Raw genomic sequence first — 19743 nt, 5'->3', positions numbered from 1 at the left:
TAAAGTATAGTTAATTATTCACCATTTAAAATAAAAAAACCAATTAATTCATAAAACTCTATTGTACGCTGTTAATTGAATTTATTTTAGTTTATCTCTAACCTGTGATAAAATCAACAAATAGTGAGTCATAATAAAACTATGACTTATATTCACTTTTTTTTTAGTTTTGAGGAAACCTTGGCCTATCAACACGGTTATTAAATGGAACACCTTTAAAGGATGAATAATCTAAGTATTGCAATGAGCTTCCTACAAAGTCCTGCTGAGTTAGAGGAAGAGTTTTGGGAAGAGTGAGTTTGGAAACGAGCTGATTGGCCAGCTAGTATGTTTAGCTGGCATTACAGACAATGGTAGCTACTGAGATATATTAAAACAGAACCATATGAAATGTAGGCACTGTTGAAAAACATTCTGTTCTAGTGCTGTGGCCTTGTGGTGTGGGGGATTACAGGAGCTTTGTCAGCAGTACATAACGAGAATGAAGAGATGGAAAAATGCTTGCCATTAGGGAAACGAGATTGCCTTTAGGTCTCTCTGGATAAAATTTGTTTTCCAAGTTTTTTCAAGTGTGGGCTATGAAGCATTACTCTGACTGGGTAACCACATGGCAAGAAAACCTGTGTTTTAAATGCAGTCTGTGCATGGTGTGGCTGTGTCCACGTGTTCTGGGGAGTAGAGCTGGGGCAGCAGCAGGCCAGCAGGAGACTCATTTAATGGTATATAGGATATGCCCATGTCAAACTGAGCCAGCATGTGCTCTGACAAGGCATTATGGAGGCAGCAGCATACCTAGAAAAGATGCCCAAGAAAGTGGGGCTCGCTGGGAAAGGTCTGAGACCTGTTAGAAACATGCAGGTGCCAAGAGGACTGATAACACACTGCTTGGAGAGGAATTGTAAGGGCTCATATGGTTAGACCTTAATACATTTCTGCAAAGCCCCTGCAGTAGTATTACGTTGTTTGGGGGATTTTTTCCAGGTTAGATCTGTGGCTCTCGCAGGCTTTGGGTGGTGCTCATGAAATTTTAATCGGAGCGCAGTACACTGAGCAAAGGGAACAAAACTGACTGTTCTGCCCTGTAGCCAAAAAAAGAGAGAATGCCAGCAGATATTACCATGAATGGAGTCACACAAGAATACTGACATGCTGTCCTGACTCAGTTTAGCATGTCTGTATTACAGCATGCTAATGCAGCCTGACAGGATGTCACGCTTCAAACCTGACAGCACATGGGGATTAGCCTGTGCCATTTTCCTCTCCCATTCAGTTACAGAGTTGATCTATTCCTCCACAAATGTACCCATACTTGTCTCATAGCAGTCTAAAATGGTTGAGAAATGCCTGTTTCTGAGTCAGTGCAGCTTTTTCACCCCTTTCAACACCCCTTAACTTCTTTCAGTAGAAAAATATGAACACCGCAGCAATAAGACTGAAAATCTTGTTTGAAGCTGAAACACTTTTTGAGTTATGATGTTACCACCTTGCAGCACAGTAAGAAGAGACATTATTTTGCTTTTTGTTTGTTAAAGTTTCTTTTTTGGATTAATTATTTGTTTTGTAATATTGTAGTGCCACCTACTAATGATGTTTTAAGACTGGCATCATTTATGGCAGTAAAACCCCAATAGCTGGAGCATTTTCCACTGCATTGAGGGCAGTGGAAAAAGTCAGTCTTTCAATGTGGTGCTTCTCGAGCCATGTTCTGGGAATTCTCCTCTTCCTCTCACATTTAGGCATCAGGTTGATGCTGAAAAGCCCTCCTGAAGTGCTTGCACTAGCCAGAGAGCTAGTACAGTTTTGTTACTTAAAGGCAGGAGAAGGGCTGCTTACTCCTGTGACCAGTTATTTTAGTTAATCCTCCACCCTGAAGACTCAGAGCAAACTGTGGTTGTATTCAAGGAGAAGAGGAGATAGCAAAAACCACTTTGTCTCCATTTCCCCCCTCCCAACTAATCTGGGAAAAGAGCATGCAGTCCAAGATGGGAGGCAGCAGCAGATGCTTCCCATTAGAGTAGTCAGGGCAAAATGAAGATATTTAGGCTATAGCTTGAAAATGTTGCTAGCAGAGTTATATGATTTGGTTGCTTCTGCTGATAAGCTTCTGAACTTGATTTTCCAGGAAGGTCCATGGTGCTCTCTACTATTATGGCTATGTGGTGCTAAATAGATCTGGAAGGTACAGAAGTGATGTGATTCTTTCTGTGTTTCTTTCAGAAGATGGGATTCAAACCACTACTGTCAAGAAAACCACTTCTGCAGTAACATCAAAAGCTGGTAAGACTTCCAATTTGCTGTTATCTGGTGTTCTGAAGATCCTGTTGTCTTTCTAGCTTTCAGCTTTTCCAGCTTCTGGGAGAAACCAGCTGAATTATTTCATCCAGGGTGATCACAGAACAATGTATTTCCCCGAATCTCTTATGAAACTCTGTTGCAAAGAAAGGGTTGAAGTATCTTAGTATGGAGATGCTTAATTTGAACAGGCTGCACTTTTTGTTTCAGGTGAAAAAGGTTCTCTGAGTTCCTGTGCTCTCAAGGAGTCGTTCAGATGAGATCAGAGATTCATAAATTACCAAAGATTTCCAGTTCAAGAGGACTTAACGGAGAAAATACATGCTTCAGATGTTAAAAGTCTGTGATTCTGGTCTACATCTTTGACTGTCACATTCAGTTCTCTTTATTGTGCAGCTTTGTTATGCAAATATATGAAAAATCAATATTGACCATATTTCAATCATGTGAACTCCTTTATTAGTCTGAATATTGAAGACTGCTGCATTTAATTAGTGATACATATGAGAGAAGAAAACATGGACACAGTGTTCTGTTTTTTGATAACTGGGGATACTAATGAGTCTGCTGTGGAGCTGAAAGCCCTGAGATTATGAAGTATACACTTGAAGTGCTAGTAATGGAGGTGAATAAGATGCAACCAGGTGAAATATTTGTATATTATGTTTGTTACAGCAAAGGTTTTGACTTATCCAAATTGTGTTGCAGCTCTTTTATGCAGTTCTCAAAAATCCTAATGTTTATGTCTGTTTAAAAGACACTTCATAAATGTACCTCACAGTGAGTTAATTCTTGGAATGTTTCACTGAAATTTTTCTTGCAGCTTTTTTTCATGGAAGAGAAAGCAGTGCTGGTATTTATGCCACTATGAGAAAAGCTTTAGAAACCCAATATGAGATTAAAACAATTTGTGAGCATGGAACAAGGAGGCCCATTCCTTGAGGCATTGCTATTCCAGGTGAACAGCCAGAAAACTGAGAGCACAGAAAGAAAGTATATTTCAAAAGTTTTAGTGTGAACACTGCATTTAGAAATACTTGAGTCTTATGAGAGAAAATTACAGAGGGTGCAATGATTTATTCCCATTCTTTCACATATGTCATCCATTAAAAATGCCAGAAGAGGTAGTATGTAGGTAGAGATGGTAGTCAGGTGTTTATTTGAGCTTCCGTAGCTGACAGTAGCACTTTCTGTTTGCATTAGATCAAAGAATCGAAAGCTGAACTCATAAATTGATTGGTTATAGGGTTTTTTAGTCTGGATTCCCTTGCTGTAATTTGGTAAGTCCATTCCTTTGAGCAAGTGCTGGGGGACCTGCAGTAGGCCATCCATGCACAGCAAGACAAGATGATTTAAACCTTGCTATTGCTTAGTGATGTTTGGGCAACTCTGCTCCCATCTCTCCAGACCAGCAGTGGCTGGGAAGGGATCCCTGCTGCCTGCAAGAGCCCTTTCCCCTCTCCTTAGCCTCCAAGTCTTACTCCTCTTGAGGACAGAACTAGGAGTCACCTTACAAAGGGCACTCAGTTCACCCCAAGGAATATAATTTACTAGAGAATACTAGTAATATAATCCACAATGTCCTAAGATTTACTGTACTCCAAAGAGGAGGGCCTGCTGGGTGCTCCTTTTTTCCCAGAAATCTGGGTGCAGAGGAAGAAGGTCTGGGAAAGCTGGCCAATGAAGAAAACTCAAACGTGTCTCAAAGTGGGCAAACACAGAGAAAAATTGCCCAAAGGCTAGTGGAGTCTGTTCCCCTTCAGCTCTTTACCTATGATCTATAAGCTGTGTTCCCGTGTGTCACTCACACTTCTTTATGGGCATTTTACATCCCTCTTCCTCCTAAACAAGTATGCAGCAAAGTGCTGCTCAGAGGGGCAGCACATTGAACCCATCCATCCACACCAGGCTCTGTTCCCCTCACTTCTTCCCTTGGAAGTCAAGCCAAGCACCTCTGTATAATCCCCCAAGATCCTGTGCCTCTCCTTTAGGGGATGGCTGGAAGGTGCAATTGCTACCTTTCAGTAGGCAATTGCAGGTTGTTCACAGGCCAAACCTCCCCTCTGAAACCAACCATATGTACTTTGAATCCTCTTTCAAAATGTGTGGGTAATAAAGCCCTGTGAGGGCCAGCCTTTAAACAGAAATTCACTGCCTTGGTAAGAGAACACTGCTAGAGCACTGAGATCTTTATTTAGGCATGAAAAAATAAATCCATAATGATGTGAATGCCTTTCTTGCAGAAGGGGAACCTGTGACTACAACAACTTCACAGACAGCAACATTGGCAGCGTCAGTGCTGACAACAGCTACAGTCAGAGCTACAAATGAAATCATCACAAGCAGTAAGTGAAAATCTCAAAGTTAATTGATGCTGTTCTGGTGGTCATTGAGGAAATTAGGCAGCAGTGCCTCTTGGTGTGGGAATTTGTTTTACAGGGAGTGTACTCTTTGATGAAACCTTACAGGTGTGTGCAGGAGCTCCCTTCTGGTCAGGCTTAAAAGCAGCTCCAAGCTGTGCCTTCCAACTGCATTGTCACGAGCTTGTCTGCAGTGGGATGACACACCTATGGGACAGGGAATGGCTTTCCCTGCAGTCAATGGGGCCCTGCCCCTATTGATCTTGAATTTCAATTAAATATCCTTTTGATAATTTAAAATTAGTCTGCAAGCAGGGCAGTAGATGTATTTTATGAGCATTTACAAAATCAAGGAAATAAATTGAATGTCTTTCCTGTGTTAGGTCCCATGTCTTCTACACCTAATGCTACATCACAAACAGCACAAGGTACAACAGAAAAACCACCAGCTGTGACTTCAGCAGCAAGTACAAGTCTCAGCACAACAAACAGTAAGTGATGATTTCATTGAACCATTTCTGAGTCATTCTATGCTACATTTCTGTAAAACTCTGCAAAACAGTAAAAGGAGGTCAAAAAGAGTAGTTTAGGGAAACAGAGCTGTTCATCCTATCATATTATTTATCTTAAATGAAGCTTGCCCTGGAATCCTCCACAAAGAATATTATACCTTTAATTTATAATGGAGGTGATCTGAAGCCATTACACAGGATGTTCATCTCCCAGTAACTGGGAGAGATGTATTTGGAAGGGTTTTAATTTTTTACTTTGTTCTTTGTTTCGGTTTTTTTCAATAAGTATGAAATAAGAAAGAAATTATTTTATGTGATCAGAATGCTATCAGAACAACATCCCTTTGTTTCTTACTTTTGTATGTGTTAGAACACTATGCTTATTATGTTTCATATAATTGCTAGCCATAGTACTGAAAGAGAGGTGGTACTAATTACTCTGTATCAATCTAAAGAGATACTTTTATTTCCCATAAATCTTCAGAATAGCATGTGTGTTGGCCTGGAATATCAGATTGGATTTTAGAAAAAAATAATAATAAGGAAAAAAAACTCCCTAAAAAACAAAACAAAACAAAAAAAAACCAAACAAACAAACAAACAAAAAAATAAATGCAAAACCCTAACCAAACAAAAAAATTAAATCCACATATCCAACAAGTAGTTGGGTTAATTTTAAATAGTATAATAACATACCAAAGGAATTCAGTAAACTTAAGATGAAATTAATTCTCTCTTGCCTATGATATACACTGTAAATATTTGCTCCAGTCTTCTGATGAACCAGAGCTTTGGAACACTCCATTTTTTTATTTTTAATTGACTAAAAAAATAAAATCCTCCAGATATTTACCTCAGCAGTCAGTGATACACCAATGTACTCAGAATTGATCTTTACAGCATACTAAACTGTTACAAATTATTAGAACGTGACTTCTCTTCCTTTGGTGTATTTGTCTGAAAAGGTACTCCTGTGAAGCAGTCTGCATGCTTTTTTTGTGAAAATTTTCCTTTAAAGCCACCCCTCATGGACCCAAGCCTGCCAAGCTTCCTGGAGAACTATTCCCCTTTCACTTCATGGTTTCATTTTCTACTGATGCAGCTTTTCCACTGCGTGTTGTGTAAGGAGTGATCTGATTGTCAGCCCAAAATCTTTGGGGTTTTGGCTTGGCTTTTAAATGCCACTGTCAATGACTCACAGCACAGAATACACACAGCCTGGCCAATGCATGAGCTGCTCAAAGTGATACCAAAGGCCCCAAAAAATCTCTTAAAACTTGCAATTGTGGAACTGCAAGCCTGTCAGAAGCCCACAGCATGGCACGTTGCATTATGGATATAATTCCTGCTCCTTTCAATTTGGCAGAGATTCCTGGCTTGTGGCTACCAGAGCAGCACAGCCACCTGGAACTAAACCTTGGTGACAGGTAGAGCTCCCAGCAGGGGAAGGAAAGCTAATGAGGAAAGGCATGCCTGCCAGTGCAGCTTAGCTCCAGCCACTGCTCTGCGCTGAAAAACTGCTGCTGGAGGTGTGATGGGCTTGGGCAGGAAGCTTTTTTTGCTTCCCTGCCATTCCTCTTGCATTCTCTTCCCATCAGGTAGAGTTCAGTCCCTAGCTGCTTGTGTTGTGGTTTGGTTTTAAAACTCCTCATTTTAGCTAAGCCCTCGTCCCCCTCCAAACTTGTGATAAAAATTTTTTTTGGTAAATTAACCTAAAAACACGGCCTTCCTGCCTCTCAGTCCCCTTTGTAAGAAAGAAAACTGGCACAGCATATCCAGGACATTGGAAATGCCTGGTGATACAAAAATTGTATCATCTTTTAATGCAGAAGTAGTACTTGGAAATATCTGTGTGTGAAAACCAATTTTAGTGGGTTTTTTAAGATAAAATTGTGGTCTACATTTCAAGAAAATCATAGCCTTGGCTTCAGCAGAAAGGAGTGGGAAGGGGCACACGCTGCTGGTGCTGGGACAGGGCGTGGCACCAGGGCTCTGTGTGTGTGACCAGCCTTGCAGGAAACCCTCAGACCCCCTGGCCACCATCCGGCTGCTGGCTACAGCCACCCCTGCGTTCCCACCCAGCACGGGCACAGCCGGGTGGCCCTGGCTTTATTCCCTGCATCCTCCTGGCCCCTGTCGCAACCCCGGGGCTGAAGCCAGCACAGGCACAGCAACACTCCTGCTCTCAGAATGGACAGGAGGGAAAAGCTGGCTGCTGTCACTTTTCTTTTTCACTAGCACTCGTTTCTCCCCGTCTTTGTACTGGGTGTGTCAGGCAGAAATTGGTGGTGCCTTTATGACACTTGGAAATTTACTTTTGCTACACCTGATTTTTAATAAAAAGCAGGCACCTTTGTCATTTTGTAATGGAAGCCGTCCCTTTCTCTGCCTCAATCCCTGCTAAAAACTCCAGCAAACCATTGCATTCACACAACTGAGATTTGACAGGGCTTCCTGTCACTGCTGCAATTTCTGTGGCTGCTGTCACATTTTATTATAGATTCAGGAAAAGCCCCCAGTGCTCCATACACTGAAATCATGCAAACATCTTTGTCCTTTATTTTTTTCCCAAGACTTCAGTGTTCTCCTCTGCAGGCAACAAGTACAATCTCTCCTGCTTGCCTTCCTGCCCTGTTTATTGCATTAGAAGCCAACATCAGACTGGTCTCCTTCGCCTTCTTATTTATCAATATAAGGTGTCAAATGCAAGAGTTCACATTTAGTCAGTGACCTCGCTTGTACGGTTCAGACCCTTAAAAGAAGAATTTGTATGGTGTCACACCACAGAAAATTGCATCTGCAATCAGGATTGCTTATCCTGGGACACTTGAAGTCATCAAATAGAATAAGAAATTAAATGCAACAAAAATTTTTCTTCTTCTTCCCTTGGATATAAAGCAAGCGTCTTATGTAAGATCAGTATTCAAGGTGTTATGTGACAAATAGGAGTGGATTTTTGACTGTTGTCTTTCTGAGTTATGCCATTCTCCTGGATGATGATACATTATGGTGTAGTAGTATAATAAATATTAAAAAGTGGCAAAAGGAACCAGTGGAGGATTTTTTTTTTTTTTAATCAAACTACTGGTAATTGAAAAGTAAGTTTTACCTCAGGAGCAGTACCAGAAAAGCATTCTTGTAACAGGTATTGCACAGTTTTCCCCAGTTTGTTAGCACATGCTATAGGTGAACACTGGCTGCTGAGACATTTTATGCAGAGAGAAGTTTATAAATATGTATTTTGAAATACTATGGGGTTTTGCTTACCAGAAAACAAAGCTGCAGACAGCACTTGCAATCAACTATGGATATAAACATTAAAACTGAGATCTGTTTGGTTACCTCCCTAGTCAGGTTTCATTCCTCTGAATAGGCAAAAATGTCGTTGGGATTGCTGCAATGGGATTTTTCAAAGCTTTTGTGCACTCACTCATGCAAATGGCTTTTCAGGCCACTGATTATGGGGGCAAGGCCTATATGTGTGTTAATGCTAAAAATACGAGCTCAAAAGAAAAGCTTTAGTTTTCTATTTTAAAAAGCTTTTGTGTTGGTATTTTAACATGGTTTAGGTGGAGTTCATTTTGCCCCTTCAAAGTGTTTCCTTGATTGATTTATTGGTCAAGGGAGGTTTCAACACACAAAGTGATGTCCATATTCTTTGCAGAGCACAGAGTATATGCAGGGTGTTTATGGGTTACTTGAAGCATCTTAAAATGTCAAAACTAATTAGGTAGCAGCTTACTGTAAAGAAAATTTAAAGTACTGTCGGGAAAAGCCAAAATATATGTGGATTATACATAGGTTAAGCAGAAAACCATGCTAAGATCAAGTGAGGATATGTGTCCAATTTCAGCTGGTTAAAGAAAATGAAGGGTTTTCAAAGCATAGAGAGTAAGCAAATTCCTGAAGCTCAGACAGCAGCTTTGCAAGGCAGCTTCAGGTTCCCTGTTGTTGATTATCCCTTTGCCAAATATGTGTTAACACACTGTCATTTATCCTATCAAAATATCAGCAGGGAGAGCTGCATCACTACCAGAGAGTTCTGCCGGCACAGCCATCATCCCCATTTGGACAGCTATTTTACTCTCTGTACTGCTTTTCCATTTCTATTCGTAATCAGCTGTTAACAACAAATCCATGAACCGATGATGCGAGCGCTTCTGCAGCAGCCGCAGCAGCAGCAGCCGCCCTTGTGCGCTGTGCTGCTTTTCTGCAAGGCCAGGCCTCCCCCTGGCAGCGGGCAGGGATCAGGGATCGGTGCTGCAGCTGGCGGAGGCGAGGCGTGATGGATTGCTGCAGCGATGTGTCAGCGGGGCTGGCAGGGCTGAGTCACCGCGCCCGCGCCGCGTCCCCCGCCTGTCCCCGCGCGGAGCACGGGCACCGCGGCGAGGGCTTGCGCTGTCTCCTGCCGCCGAGACCGAATTAAAGCTCGCATGGGTATGAGTTAGGGGATTCAGCGAAAAGGCACATCTTTGTTGAGTGCACGAGCAGTGGCTGGGTATGGATGCTTCTGTTCCCACAGGCTTTTGATGCTGAAGCTGTCTCATCTGCTAAATGTGTTGGTGGTAGAGCCTGTGCTGTGCATTAGGCGTGAGGCTTGGATGCTGCTTCAAAGCCTCAAGTCAGCAGAGAATTGGGTTGCTAGGATTTAATCTTGCAGTGGAATTAAGGGAGCCTTACCCGCGAGGTCATGTTTTCCGTCTTGGAAGTGGTGAAAACTGGCACACGGGTTTTTGCCCTGTAGTACATCTATTTTGCCCCTTGACATAGGGAGCACTGAGCCTGTTCTGCAGTCTGGCAAAATAAATGCAACAAGCCTTGTGCCAAGCCCTAGGTAAAGGTGTAAGTCATATCTGGTGCTACCTGGGTCACTGGGAGAATCTCATCCTGGCTAAATTTAAAAAATAAAATAAAATGGAAATGCTATCACCCCTCCTCTCCCGATCCCCTGCCAAGGCATATCCAGTGCACAGCCCGTGTTCCTGAGAACAATCTGTTCTCACAGCTCCCAAACACAAGAGGAGCACCCAAGGCTGGGTTGCTGCCAGGACTGACAGGATGTGTGGAACAAGTGATCCCCATGGGAAAACAGCCCTCTGTGGGGTTACAGGGTAACTGGCTGCCTCCCTCCTCCTCTCTCCCACACACCTGATTGTTTTGCAGTGTTCACAAAGCATATTTGTGTTTGAGTATCTCTGCGCTGTTATTCTGAGTTTCTTTTCATTTTCCCATGCAATCCTTTTCTAACCTATGACAAGGGAGCCACAAGATGGTTGCTGGTACTGCTACAAGCCTGTGCATCTTATAGGAAGAGGGAGGTACCTCATTTTGGGGTTTTTTCCTTTTTAAAAAATTGATCTCAGAATAAAATTCAACATACAAAATTTGACTCTGAAGCCATGACAATAAGAATCAAATGTGAAAAAAGTTTGCTTCTAAAGATTGATTCAAAGCTGCCATGAAGAGAATGTAGGAATTGTTAATGCTATCAGATCCTTGCACTATACCATAGTATAAAATGAGGTAGAGGGGCTTTTTATGCTCCTCTCTACTGCAGGCAGACCTGTGTATTGAAGGGGTACAATGCTGAAGTTGCTGAAAGAAGCTGACATGAAATTCTGCTTCTCCTCACTAGAATCCCAGTGAAAGTTTTAGGTACTTAAGTTATTTTGCATCATTTTCATGCCTCAACCTTGAAAGACACCATCCCTGGCTGCCCAGCTTCTCTCAGTTTCCAAAAGTACGTGAATCCCCTGATTCCAGTGGCTTTGGCTCACTCTTTCTTTTCTTACTGATTTTTGGAGCTTGCCTTTCTAAGATACTGCACTTGCTGAACAAGAGGGGAAGGGAAAAGCCCAGGTAAAGGTGTGTAGTTGTAGAATAAGGAGCTTTGGGTTCTTTGATTACCAAACTGGTAATCAGTTTCTAGATAAAGTGTGTGATGAAGCATTCCTCAAGATTTACATATTGCATGTGTGTGATGTTGCTCGCTGACTGAAACATGTCTTAAAGTTGTTTTAGTTCCAGTGTTTAAAATTCATATGAAGAAGCACTAAAAACAATTTACATCTCAGTAGCCTCTCTGATTTATATCAGACAGGAAGTAGAAGGTTACTCTTGGGCACCTCTATGTTTTATTCAGTAAGCACTCTCTTGCCTATTGTTATTCTGAGGTTTGAGTACAGACATAGGAATTATGGGCAGTGCTGGAATATCTTACATTTTTTCTGGTCATTCCACGACCTTCAGTTCCATGGGCTCAGGTCATGTCCTGCACCATTGTCTTGGCCTCACCTTAGGCTGCAAATCTTGTGACACAATAGCCTTGATCTCCTGTTGACTGAGTGAGAGGAGAAATAAGACAATTTATTTTTCATGTGTTAATATTCAGGGATATGTTATTTCCTAGGGCTTAATGGCACAGAATGAAATAATTAATTCTTTGCTTAATTACAATCCCTAAAATTTATACAGTATCACATTATGTGACAGTTGTTACTGAAGCTTGATTGATTGATTGATTGATTGATTTTAAAATGAAGGAAAATATAGAGGGCAGCAAGTTGAGCTTCTCTATTCTGCTCATGCTGCTTTTTGTGCAACAATGTCTATTCTAGGGTCCCAGTTCAGAGCTCTGGGTTGTCTTCTACATAGATATGAGGCTGTTTCTCTTGCTACAATGTGCTTTGAAGGTGCCTCAGCTATGCCAGTAGTAACAATTCCATAGGGATGGTTTGTTCCTTGAGAGGCAGTACCAGAACATGTAGTGCTTTCTTACATTTAGTCTTTTCTGTGATGGCCAGGGCATTTGTCTGAGGGATGGTCTGCGATCTAAGACAATGCTTGTGCACGTGCCTCTTACCTGAACATCTCCCTCATTTCCAGCTACACAAGCAAGTGGAGCACAATCAGCACAAAATGAGAGTTTGGATGCTGCATCTACTACGGGACGCTCTTTTTCTTCTACGGTCTCTCCTAAAACAAACACTTCTGCTTCTGGAACCTCAGGTAAGTATTGAAAACATGCACTTTCTTCCTCTATACAAGCAGTTAAAAGGATGCAAATAATTTTGAGTGTTTTCTTCATTTGCTGTGCATTGTGATGGAACAAGGACCACATCTCCTTATTCATGAAGGGTACACTGTGTCCATGTCACCTAGCCTTGAAGTCCTGTTGAGTGATAGGTGAACTTCCAAACATTCAGCTGAGATACATGGTGTCATTACAGAAATACATAAATTACAAGTGATAATAGTAATCTTCATATATGCTGTGTGAGGTCATTGTGTAGCATTGGCTGTCAGAGGAGGTCATCAAGATAAATTCCCTGGCTGCAAGGCAGAGGAGACAAAGGAGAAAACAGCTATAATTTTTGCAGTTGTTAAAAAATCTGGAGAAAAATTTTATACGTATTACCAATTAAATGATGTTGTTTAAAGTACAGCATGGTCGCATCCAAGGTCAAAAATGTATCAATTCTTCTCAACTCCAGTCTGATCTTACTGTTTTTCTGAGTGTGTTTTGGTGTATGTATTCACTAAGAAACACTGTGGTGAATGCAGATGCCAGGTCATATGAATGATCATTTATTATACTTCTAGCTGGCTTAACTTTCCTAGGTTTTGAAGAATCACTTATTCAGGTTTGCTTAAGGTCTCTTGGGTCTTCCCTTCATTTAGTACATACTCTTAGCTACATGTGTGTAAATCCAACAAGGACGCTGTCTTTGTTTGCATATCCCTGTTATTAATAGTAATGCTTAACATCCCCCAAGGGATACAAGACCCTTTTTGCCAACCTTTGAATTGTGTTTGTGGGAGATAGGCACATGTGTGTACTGTGATTTTTCCTCATAAAGGATAGGATTGGATATAAAAGTGGAGCAATATGCTCACTATGCACTGAAATGCTTGGGAGCATGCAAAAAAATATTATAAGCATTTTAAGGAAGTTAAAATCAACCCAAGGCCACTGATTCAGAGAGAAGTCTTTGCAATTATTTCAATAAGTCCAATCCCCATAAAGCATATACTGTGACCTGTGGTTACTTGACTTTCCTGTTAGGTTTCATGTCTTTTGGCAAATACAGGCATAGTATGGAAACCTCACCATTGCTGTACAATATAAATCAGTAAATTACAACATTTTTAATGAAAAGGTCTCTCACTCAGGTAAATTCTCCAAGTTAATATTAAATTGTAATGCATATCTGACTGAGCATCATGTGTATTGAATTACCTACTATGCTGTGTATGTAATTACATCTTACACTTAAAATTTGTCAAGAAAGTTTTACAACCTTCCTGGGGTCTGTTTGCAAAAGTCATCATCTTACTCAGCTTACTCTGCTGCAAAACCAGTAAATCTTCTTGAGCTCAGAGACTACCCAAGATGCCAGAACTATAATTGCCTGGCTGGGACAGAAAGAACCCATCCATCCAGGGGCAGTCAGTCTAGGTATCATTGGCATAGCCAGGACTCCGAGTTCCCATAAAACTGCCATTTCAAAATCACTTCTGCCCACACCAGGATTTCCACACTATCACCTTTCCTGTCTCCTCACAGCACCAGCCCCTGGCTTCTTTCTTGAAGGTTGTGTATGCAAGAAATCCCTTCTCACCCTGATGTGTTAGGTAGCTTATCCCAAATGGTTAAGCCTTAGACCACCCTTGCTCCCTTATTCTCTGTATGTGTTAAAAGCTTAAAGAAAAATGTCTTTGTTCCTACTAAACAGATTTTTTCTCCTCTCTGCTCAGGCCTAGGGAAAGCCATATGCTGCACCCTAATGACTATAAGGCAAAGCAAGTGTGAAGCCAGTTGTTTCATCCTGTGCTGAGACTAGAGGAAATGCCACCTTTCTCTCTGCCATTAGGTTATTTATTCCTAGGTCCCCAGAATTTCACATTCAGGGGCTGGGTGCCTTTTGTCACCAGAGCAGGGGCTGGTGTGTGCCAAGGCTGCAGCCCATGGGGGATAGAATAGCTTGCAAGCTGGAGGTGTCTGAGCCACGTCTTCTGCGTGGGAGCTCAGGGGAAGACAAATTAATGTGAAATGGATGCAAACCAGAACATTTCTATTTGGTATGCCCAACCAAAATAATCCAACTGGCTAAATATGTTTAATTTTGAGACCATTTTCCATTTTTAAAAAAAAATGCCATTTTGGTGAAAGTTTCCTTTCTTGATGCAGAAAAAGAAGAAAGCACATTTTACAGAGAAATTTCCAATCAGCCATATCAAAAGATCAGGGTGTGGGAGGAGTGCTACAGAGAGCTGGAGAGCGACTGAGATGAGTGGGGGAGCCTGGGAAAGAACGTGTAGGAACATCAGAGAACAGTATTGCTGTATTAAAGGAGATTGAAAGCACCAGCCACAGAGGAGGTGCTGCGTAGTGCTCACCCAGGCTAGAGGAGGCAATGAGGACTGTTTTTAGCAAAGAGAGCCACCTGCATGCGTGCCATTGACACATGCACTTCTTTAACTTTGGCTGTCGTGCAGAATATACCTCCCACTCCTCCTCCACCTCCACAGAGGATTGCTTGCTAATATTTCATTTTCTCCTTTTGTTTAAATAATGAAAAATTGGAGATTAGAGTCTAAATACATCTGAGAAACTGCAAGTATTGTGGCTTTTTATTCTGTGATCTAAACAACGAAAAAATCCATAAAGCAGTATGAGCTTAAGTTCACCCAGCAGGGTGGTAAGATTAAATGATCTATTATAATAAACTGTCAGATGAATCAACCTGCTTCATCTATTGATATCTTTATTGCACTCCTCCAATTATAAATCCTACTCACTTGATTCACAGGAGGCATCTCCCTAAGAAAAATTTGTATGAGTAAGACTAGTAGGGTTTGACTCTTTCTGTACACAAACTGCAGGAACTCTGGATACTGGTATTAGATAAAAATTACCCACTGTATCTTCAGCTCCTTCACAAAGAGAGAGACACAAAACCAGAAGTTCCTGGGAGATGGAAAGCATAGCAAAGCCTCAGTTAACACTATTACAGATCTATGGTGTGGTCAAGGCAAGAAAGGCTTTTTCAAGTTTTTAATTTTGCTTTGATTTATATTGTGGTATATCCCCTCTGAGTAATCAGCCAAATGTATTCATTTGTTTTGCCAGTGAACACAGTTGGATGTGGCTGCACTCCAAAAAACAGAAGTAGCAAACTGCAGGGTATCCAGGCTGCTTAGGTAGTGGCTGTTGGAGAACAGAGTGGGGAGAGTTTAGTTATTGGTCTCTTCCTCCATCTGTCGACCTTCTCACCAGTGCTGAACTGACTCAGACAGGTAATTTCAAATCAAACCGTGGTCATGTGCCAAAATTTTTATCCTTGTCCTCCTTACTGCACAAGGAGGAACCCAGCACAGCCAGTGTTGCACACCTCACTTTTCATGATGAATCTGGAAATCTTCCCAGATTATTTATGCAGAGCATCTTGCTAGCAGCCCCAAAGGAGGTAGCAAGCTCTGTACAGGCAGCTAGAGCAGCTACAGTAACTGTTACCAAGTGAAATGCTGCTTTTCCTTCTGTTCTTCTCTTTCTGGAGAACAGCAGCAGGTGAGCCCACACCAAAAAGGGCACTGGATGGTTATTTGGAAAATGCAAACTGAAAGCACCTGCTGAATCCCTCCGATAAGCACAGCTTTGTTTGTGTGGCAGGACTGATATCTGAACAGAGGGTGAACTGGTGTCTTGCTTGCATACTGAAGACAGGGAGAGGAAGGCATGAGATTTTTCCAATTTAATTTTTTCATGCTCTAGCAAAATCTGGGTGAGATACTTTCTGGAAAGATGCTGGTAGTATTATTGTGTGTAGGTGTGTGCAGTTCTTAAAAAATAACAGAGGCCCAAAAAGAAAGGGAAGGTGGCTGCTGTCATGTTTCCCTCCGGGATCATTTCTGCTCTCTGGGTTTATCAAAGAGGCAAGGTCTGGCCAGGACAGCTACGTGGCTTTTGGTTGTGCCAGTGGGTACTGGAGCACATGTCCCCCAGCCCTTCCTGTTTGCAGAGACTAATGTCACCTGTGCTTATGTCACCTGCATTCAGGTTTGAAAAGCTGTTAACTCTTTGAGGTGAACTTGGATATCAGTCTTGGGCTTCATATGCTTTTTCTATTTATTTATTTGTTTTAATTTGAGCCAAGATGTTTGATGCTTCATCTTGTTTGTAAGAGTGAATATAAGGGAAAATGTTCAATTATGTTATAATGTTGGAGCTCTTTCAAAGAAAAGCTCCACAGACTTGAGAGACAAGGTTCAAAGTGACTTCATAGAGAAGTGACCTATTTGTAACACTTGACAAAGTCTTCTGCCTTTCTTCAAGAATATGCACACATAGGGCCTTACAGTTTGCTAGTTTGCCCACGTGATGTGTGATCACATGGTGTTTTTATCATGGCATCCCACACCTTATAGGCTGAAGGAAAGGCAGTATTCTGGTAATAAGCAATCATATCATATTTGGATGTTTCCTTAATGCCAGGTATGTGTCCTCCTGCATTGTGTACTGTGTGTTGCTCCTTTGACAAGTGATTTATTAACTTCCTGAAGGCATTTGCTTGGTAATGTTGTCCAACCATGCTATAAACATTGCCTAATGATTCATCACAGAGATCCTCTTAGAGAACAGTGATATTGCTGTTTGCAGATGGATTGATGAGACGACAACAAGCTTAGGAAAACAATCTCCTTTGCATTCTAGGAAGCCAGGGTGAGGTAACTGTATACATTTGTGACACTTAGCATTACAAATATTTAGCATGTTCAAGAAGAGCTCTTACTGTTGACTTTTAAGTACTTAGCTTTTCAACCTAAACATACTTTTCATGAAGGTTTGTGATTAAAATGCAGTTTAAGTTTTGTCACATGTACCATTAGCAAAAGCAGTTATTTGCAGCCCAGCAGCTGAAGTGATCCATGGTTTTAATTGCATTTAGAGAGAAGGAAAAACAAGAGCAGCATTCTGGTTTTCAAAGAGTATGTTCACAGCAATAGAACAATGTGTGTTACAGCTCTGCTGGTAGGAGCTGTCTTTGTGCGCAGCACAGAAGGTGTAGTGAGGGTATAAGAATGGATTTGTGCTCCCTGGGGAAACTGATTTAGATGAGCACTGCAACCTGGGCAGGCAGGGGACAGGCTTAATGCCTGCCTGGAGTTACAGCTGCCTTCATGATGTTGCCTCTGTGATCCCCCATCCTGGGCACAGCTGGGACACAGAGGACACAGCCACTCTAATTTCCAAGCCTGCTACAGTCTAAACACGCAGGAACAGCAGCATGGTAACAACAACAACCAAAAAAAATGTTGTGCACCAAAAACTTCTGAAGTAGCTGGGGGAAGCTGACAGTAGAGCCAGTAAGCATTGTGCCCAGTGCTCTGTAAGGTCAATTTCTTCCTCATTAGCAGTGCCTCTTGCTTCTGCTGCTTGGCAGTCTGCTAACCAAAAGCACCAAGATAATAAACAAAGATTTCTTTTTAAAAGGTTTTGGGACTCTTGAAGATGTATCTCAATTAGGTTTTTTTATTAAAACATTTACTTGGCAGTTATATGTCAGCTATTCACTCCCAGACACTTTTTTTCAATTTTGGAAGGAGGAGTTTTTAAGGAATGTATCAATTAACTCAGGATTTTCTTCTCTTGAGCAGAATAATAACCTAGTATAGACTTTGGATTCTGCTCCCATCTATAAGGGATGGCTGGAGACTTTTACAATTCAGACTTCCTAGGCTTGGGAACAGTGTTAGCATGTCACTTCTGGGGCAGCATTTGTTGTGGGTGTTACTGAGCATCTTCCTGGAGTCTGTCAGTTTGCATGATATGAAGACTCTGGACATCTAAAACAGATACTAACAAACCTATTTTTCTGTTTCATTGCAGGCCTTCCCACGAGCTCTCCAACAAATTCAGCAAGTAAGAGCAATAGAAGAGGTTGCTTTATACACACTGATGAGAAAGGCCGGTGTGGGGCGGGAGAAGGACAGCCTGAGGAAAGGAAATGTTCAGGGAGCAAGAAGGATCTAGGGGAATAATGTACCTGAAACACAGTATAGAGGAAGAGTGATGTTCAGCTTGTAGCATGAGTAATTTGCTGTGAATTCAGCTGAATACCATGTTGGAGTGGCAGATACTGGAAAGAAAACAGGGTGGGACTGCAGAAAAAATCAGGCCTGGTATATTACATGATGCAATGGTAAGCTGTTATAAATAGAGTGTTTACCAAGGAGCTTGTTCTTGTCAGTGGCTCTCGTTCCTCCTCCTGTAGTGAGAAGCAGCAAGTTCCAGAGTAAGGCAAGTTTCCTGTGCTAATGAACCTGTATTGTCCTGTTTTCCTTTCTCTGGGCTCATCAGGAAACAGTCTCTTCTGCACAGTTCTTGCTGCTGCCTGCAAAATCTTGGCCCTCCTGTTACCATGATGGATGTATTTTTTCAATTCATTTTTATTCTGATCCCAAATTATTCCACAACTGGAAAATACCTTCCAGATCCAGACAAACTAGACAGGAGGGGCTGACTTGTGAGAAACTTTAATGAAAGAAGTGGGGAAATGAGCTTAAGGTTTTAGTTCCTTACTCTGTTTTATTCAGTAATGTTTTGTTCAGCTGTCATATTTCTTATTGATGGTCACAAGTAGTTTAAATGCTAACCTATGGATTTTTTTCTTTCTTTTATTACTCACATCTTGGTCAATTAACAGATAAACAATTAAAAAAAAAAAAAAACAGTGAATTTCAGTCCTCAGTTTTTCTCCTGAGGAGAGGCACACATCTCCTGCACAAATGTGGGGATACACATTCCTGTATTTCAGTGCAGTTTGTTTCTGTTGACATTTCCAGTCAGTATCCAGGGTAACTCTGCCGTGATAATTGCCTGCTTGCCCTGGCAATGGGTAGTATACCAGATAAGGTAACAAAAAGGCAGTAGTAGTTCCTTGGGAAATCTGAAGCAATCACATGGAATTAAGAATGCATAGGAAATATTTTAGTCGCTTGGTGATGGCTCAGTTTCCAACCTTGCACTATCACCCCTCAGCAGACAGGCACCAAGGGAAAGAGAATTCTGCTTTAAAGAAACAGTGATTTTTCAGAGACAAAGTCTTGGACAATGATTGTTTCCTGCACTGTAGCATCAGAATATCTCAGCTATGACTGTATTGTTTAGGAACTCCACAAGCACTTAGTAAGTGATCATTTTTCCCCGGAGGCTTCTGTCTGTGTCCAGACAAATGAAGGTAGAAGAGTGGAGAAGGGAGAAAGAAAAAAAACCACCAAAACATTTTTGAATAGTGGGTGTGAGTTTAAAATCCGTTTTGCAAGGAAGAGGAATTCCTACGTGGTTAGGACAAACAAACCTTATTTGTTACTGTAACTCCATGGATTAGAGTTACAATTACTGCCTACATAAAAGTTTCTGTAAAAATTGGGACATGTCTTTCAGAGACTTAGTAGAACAAAATTGTATTCTAGACCTCAAAATGGCCATAGGTTATTTGTTTTAATGACTTAACTAATTTCATAGCTTCCACCCTACAATTTGAGCCCTCTTCCATTCTTGGGAAGGGAAACCATGT

The 19743-nt window shown here is 41.4% G+C and overlaps 1 protein-coding gene across 1 annotated transcript in view; it reads left to right on the top strand.

The window, feature by feature from the left end:
* The window catches only part of EMCN (endomucin), a 53634-nt gene that overhangs the window by 14532 nt on the left and 19359 nt on the right, over window positions 1-19743 (top strand). The window contains exons 2-6 of the mRNA XM_041484293.1: window positions 2218-2277; window positions 4536-4637; window positions 5036-5143; window positions 12050-12172; window positions 18054-18086. Of these exons, the coding sequence (XP_041340227.1) occupies window positions 2218-2277; window positions 4536-4637; window positions 5036-5143; window positions 12050-12172; window positions 18054-18086 (426 nt within the window). The remainder of the gene's footprint in view (window positions 1-2217; window positions 2278-4535; window positions 4638-5035; window positions 5144-12049; window positions 12173-18053; window positions 18087-19743) is intronic.

Source organism: Pyrgilauda ruficollis, unplaced genomic scaffold (genome assembly GCF_017590135.1).
Source record: "Pyrgilauda ruficollis isolate IOZ18807 unplaced genomic scaffold, ASM1759013v1 scaffold65, whole genome shotgun sequence".
NCBI classification, from domain to species: Eukaryota; Metazoa; Chordata; class Aves; order Passeriformes; family Passeridae; genus Pyrgilauda; species Pyrgilauda ruficollis.
The sequence above is the reverse complement of the archived record's forward strand: the minus strand, read 5'-3'. Positions and strand labels throughout refer to the sequence as shown.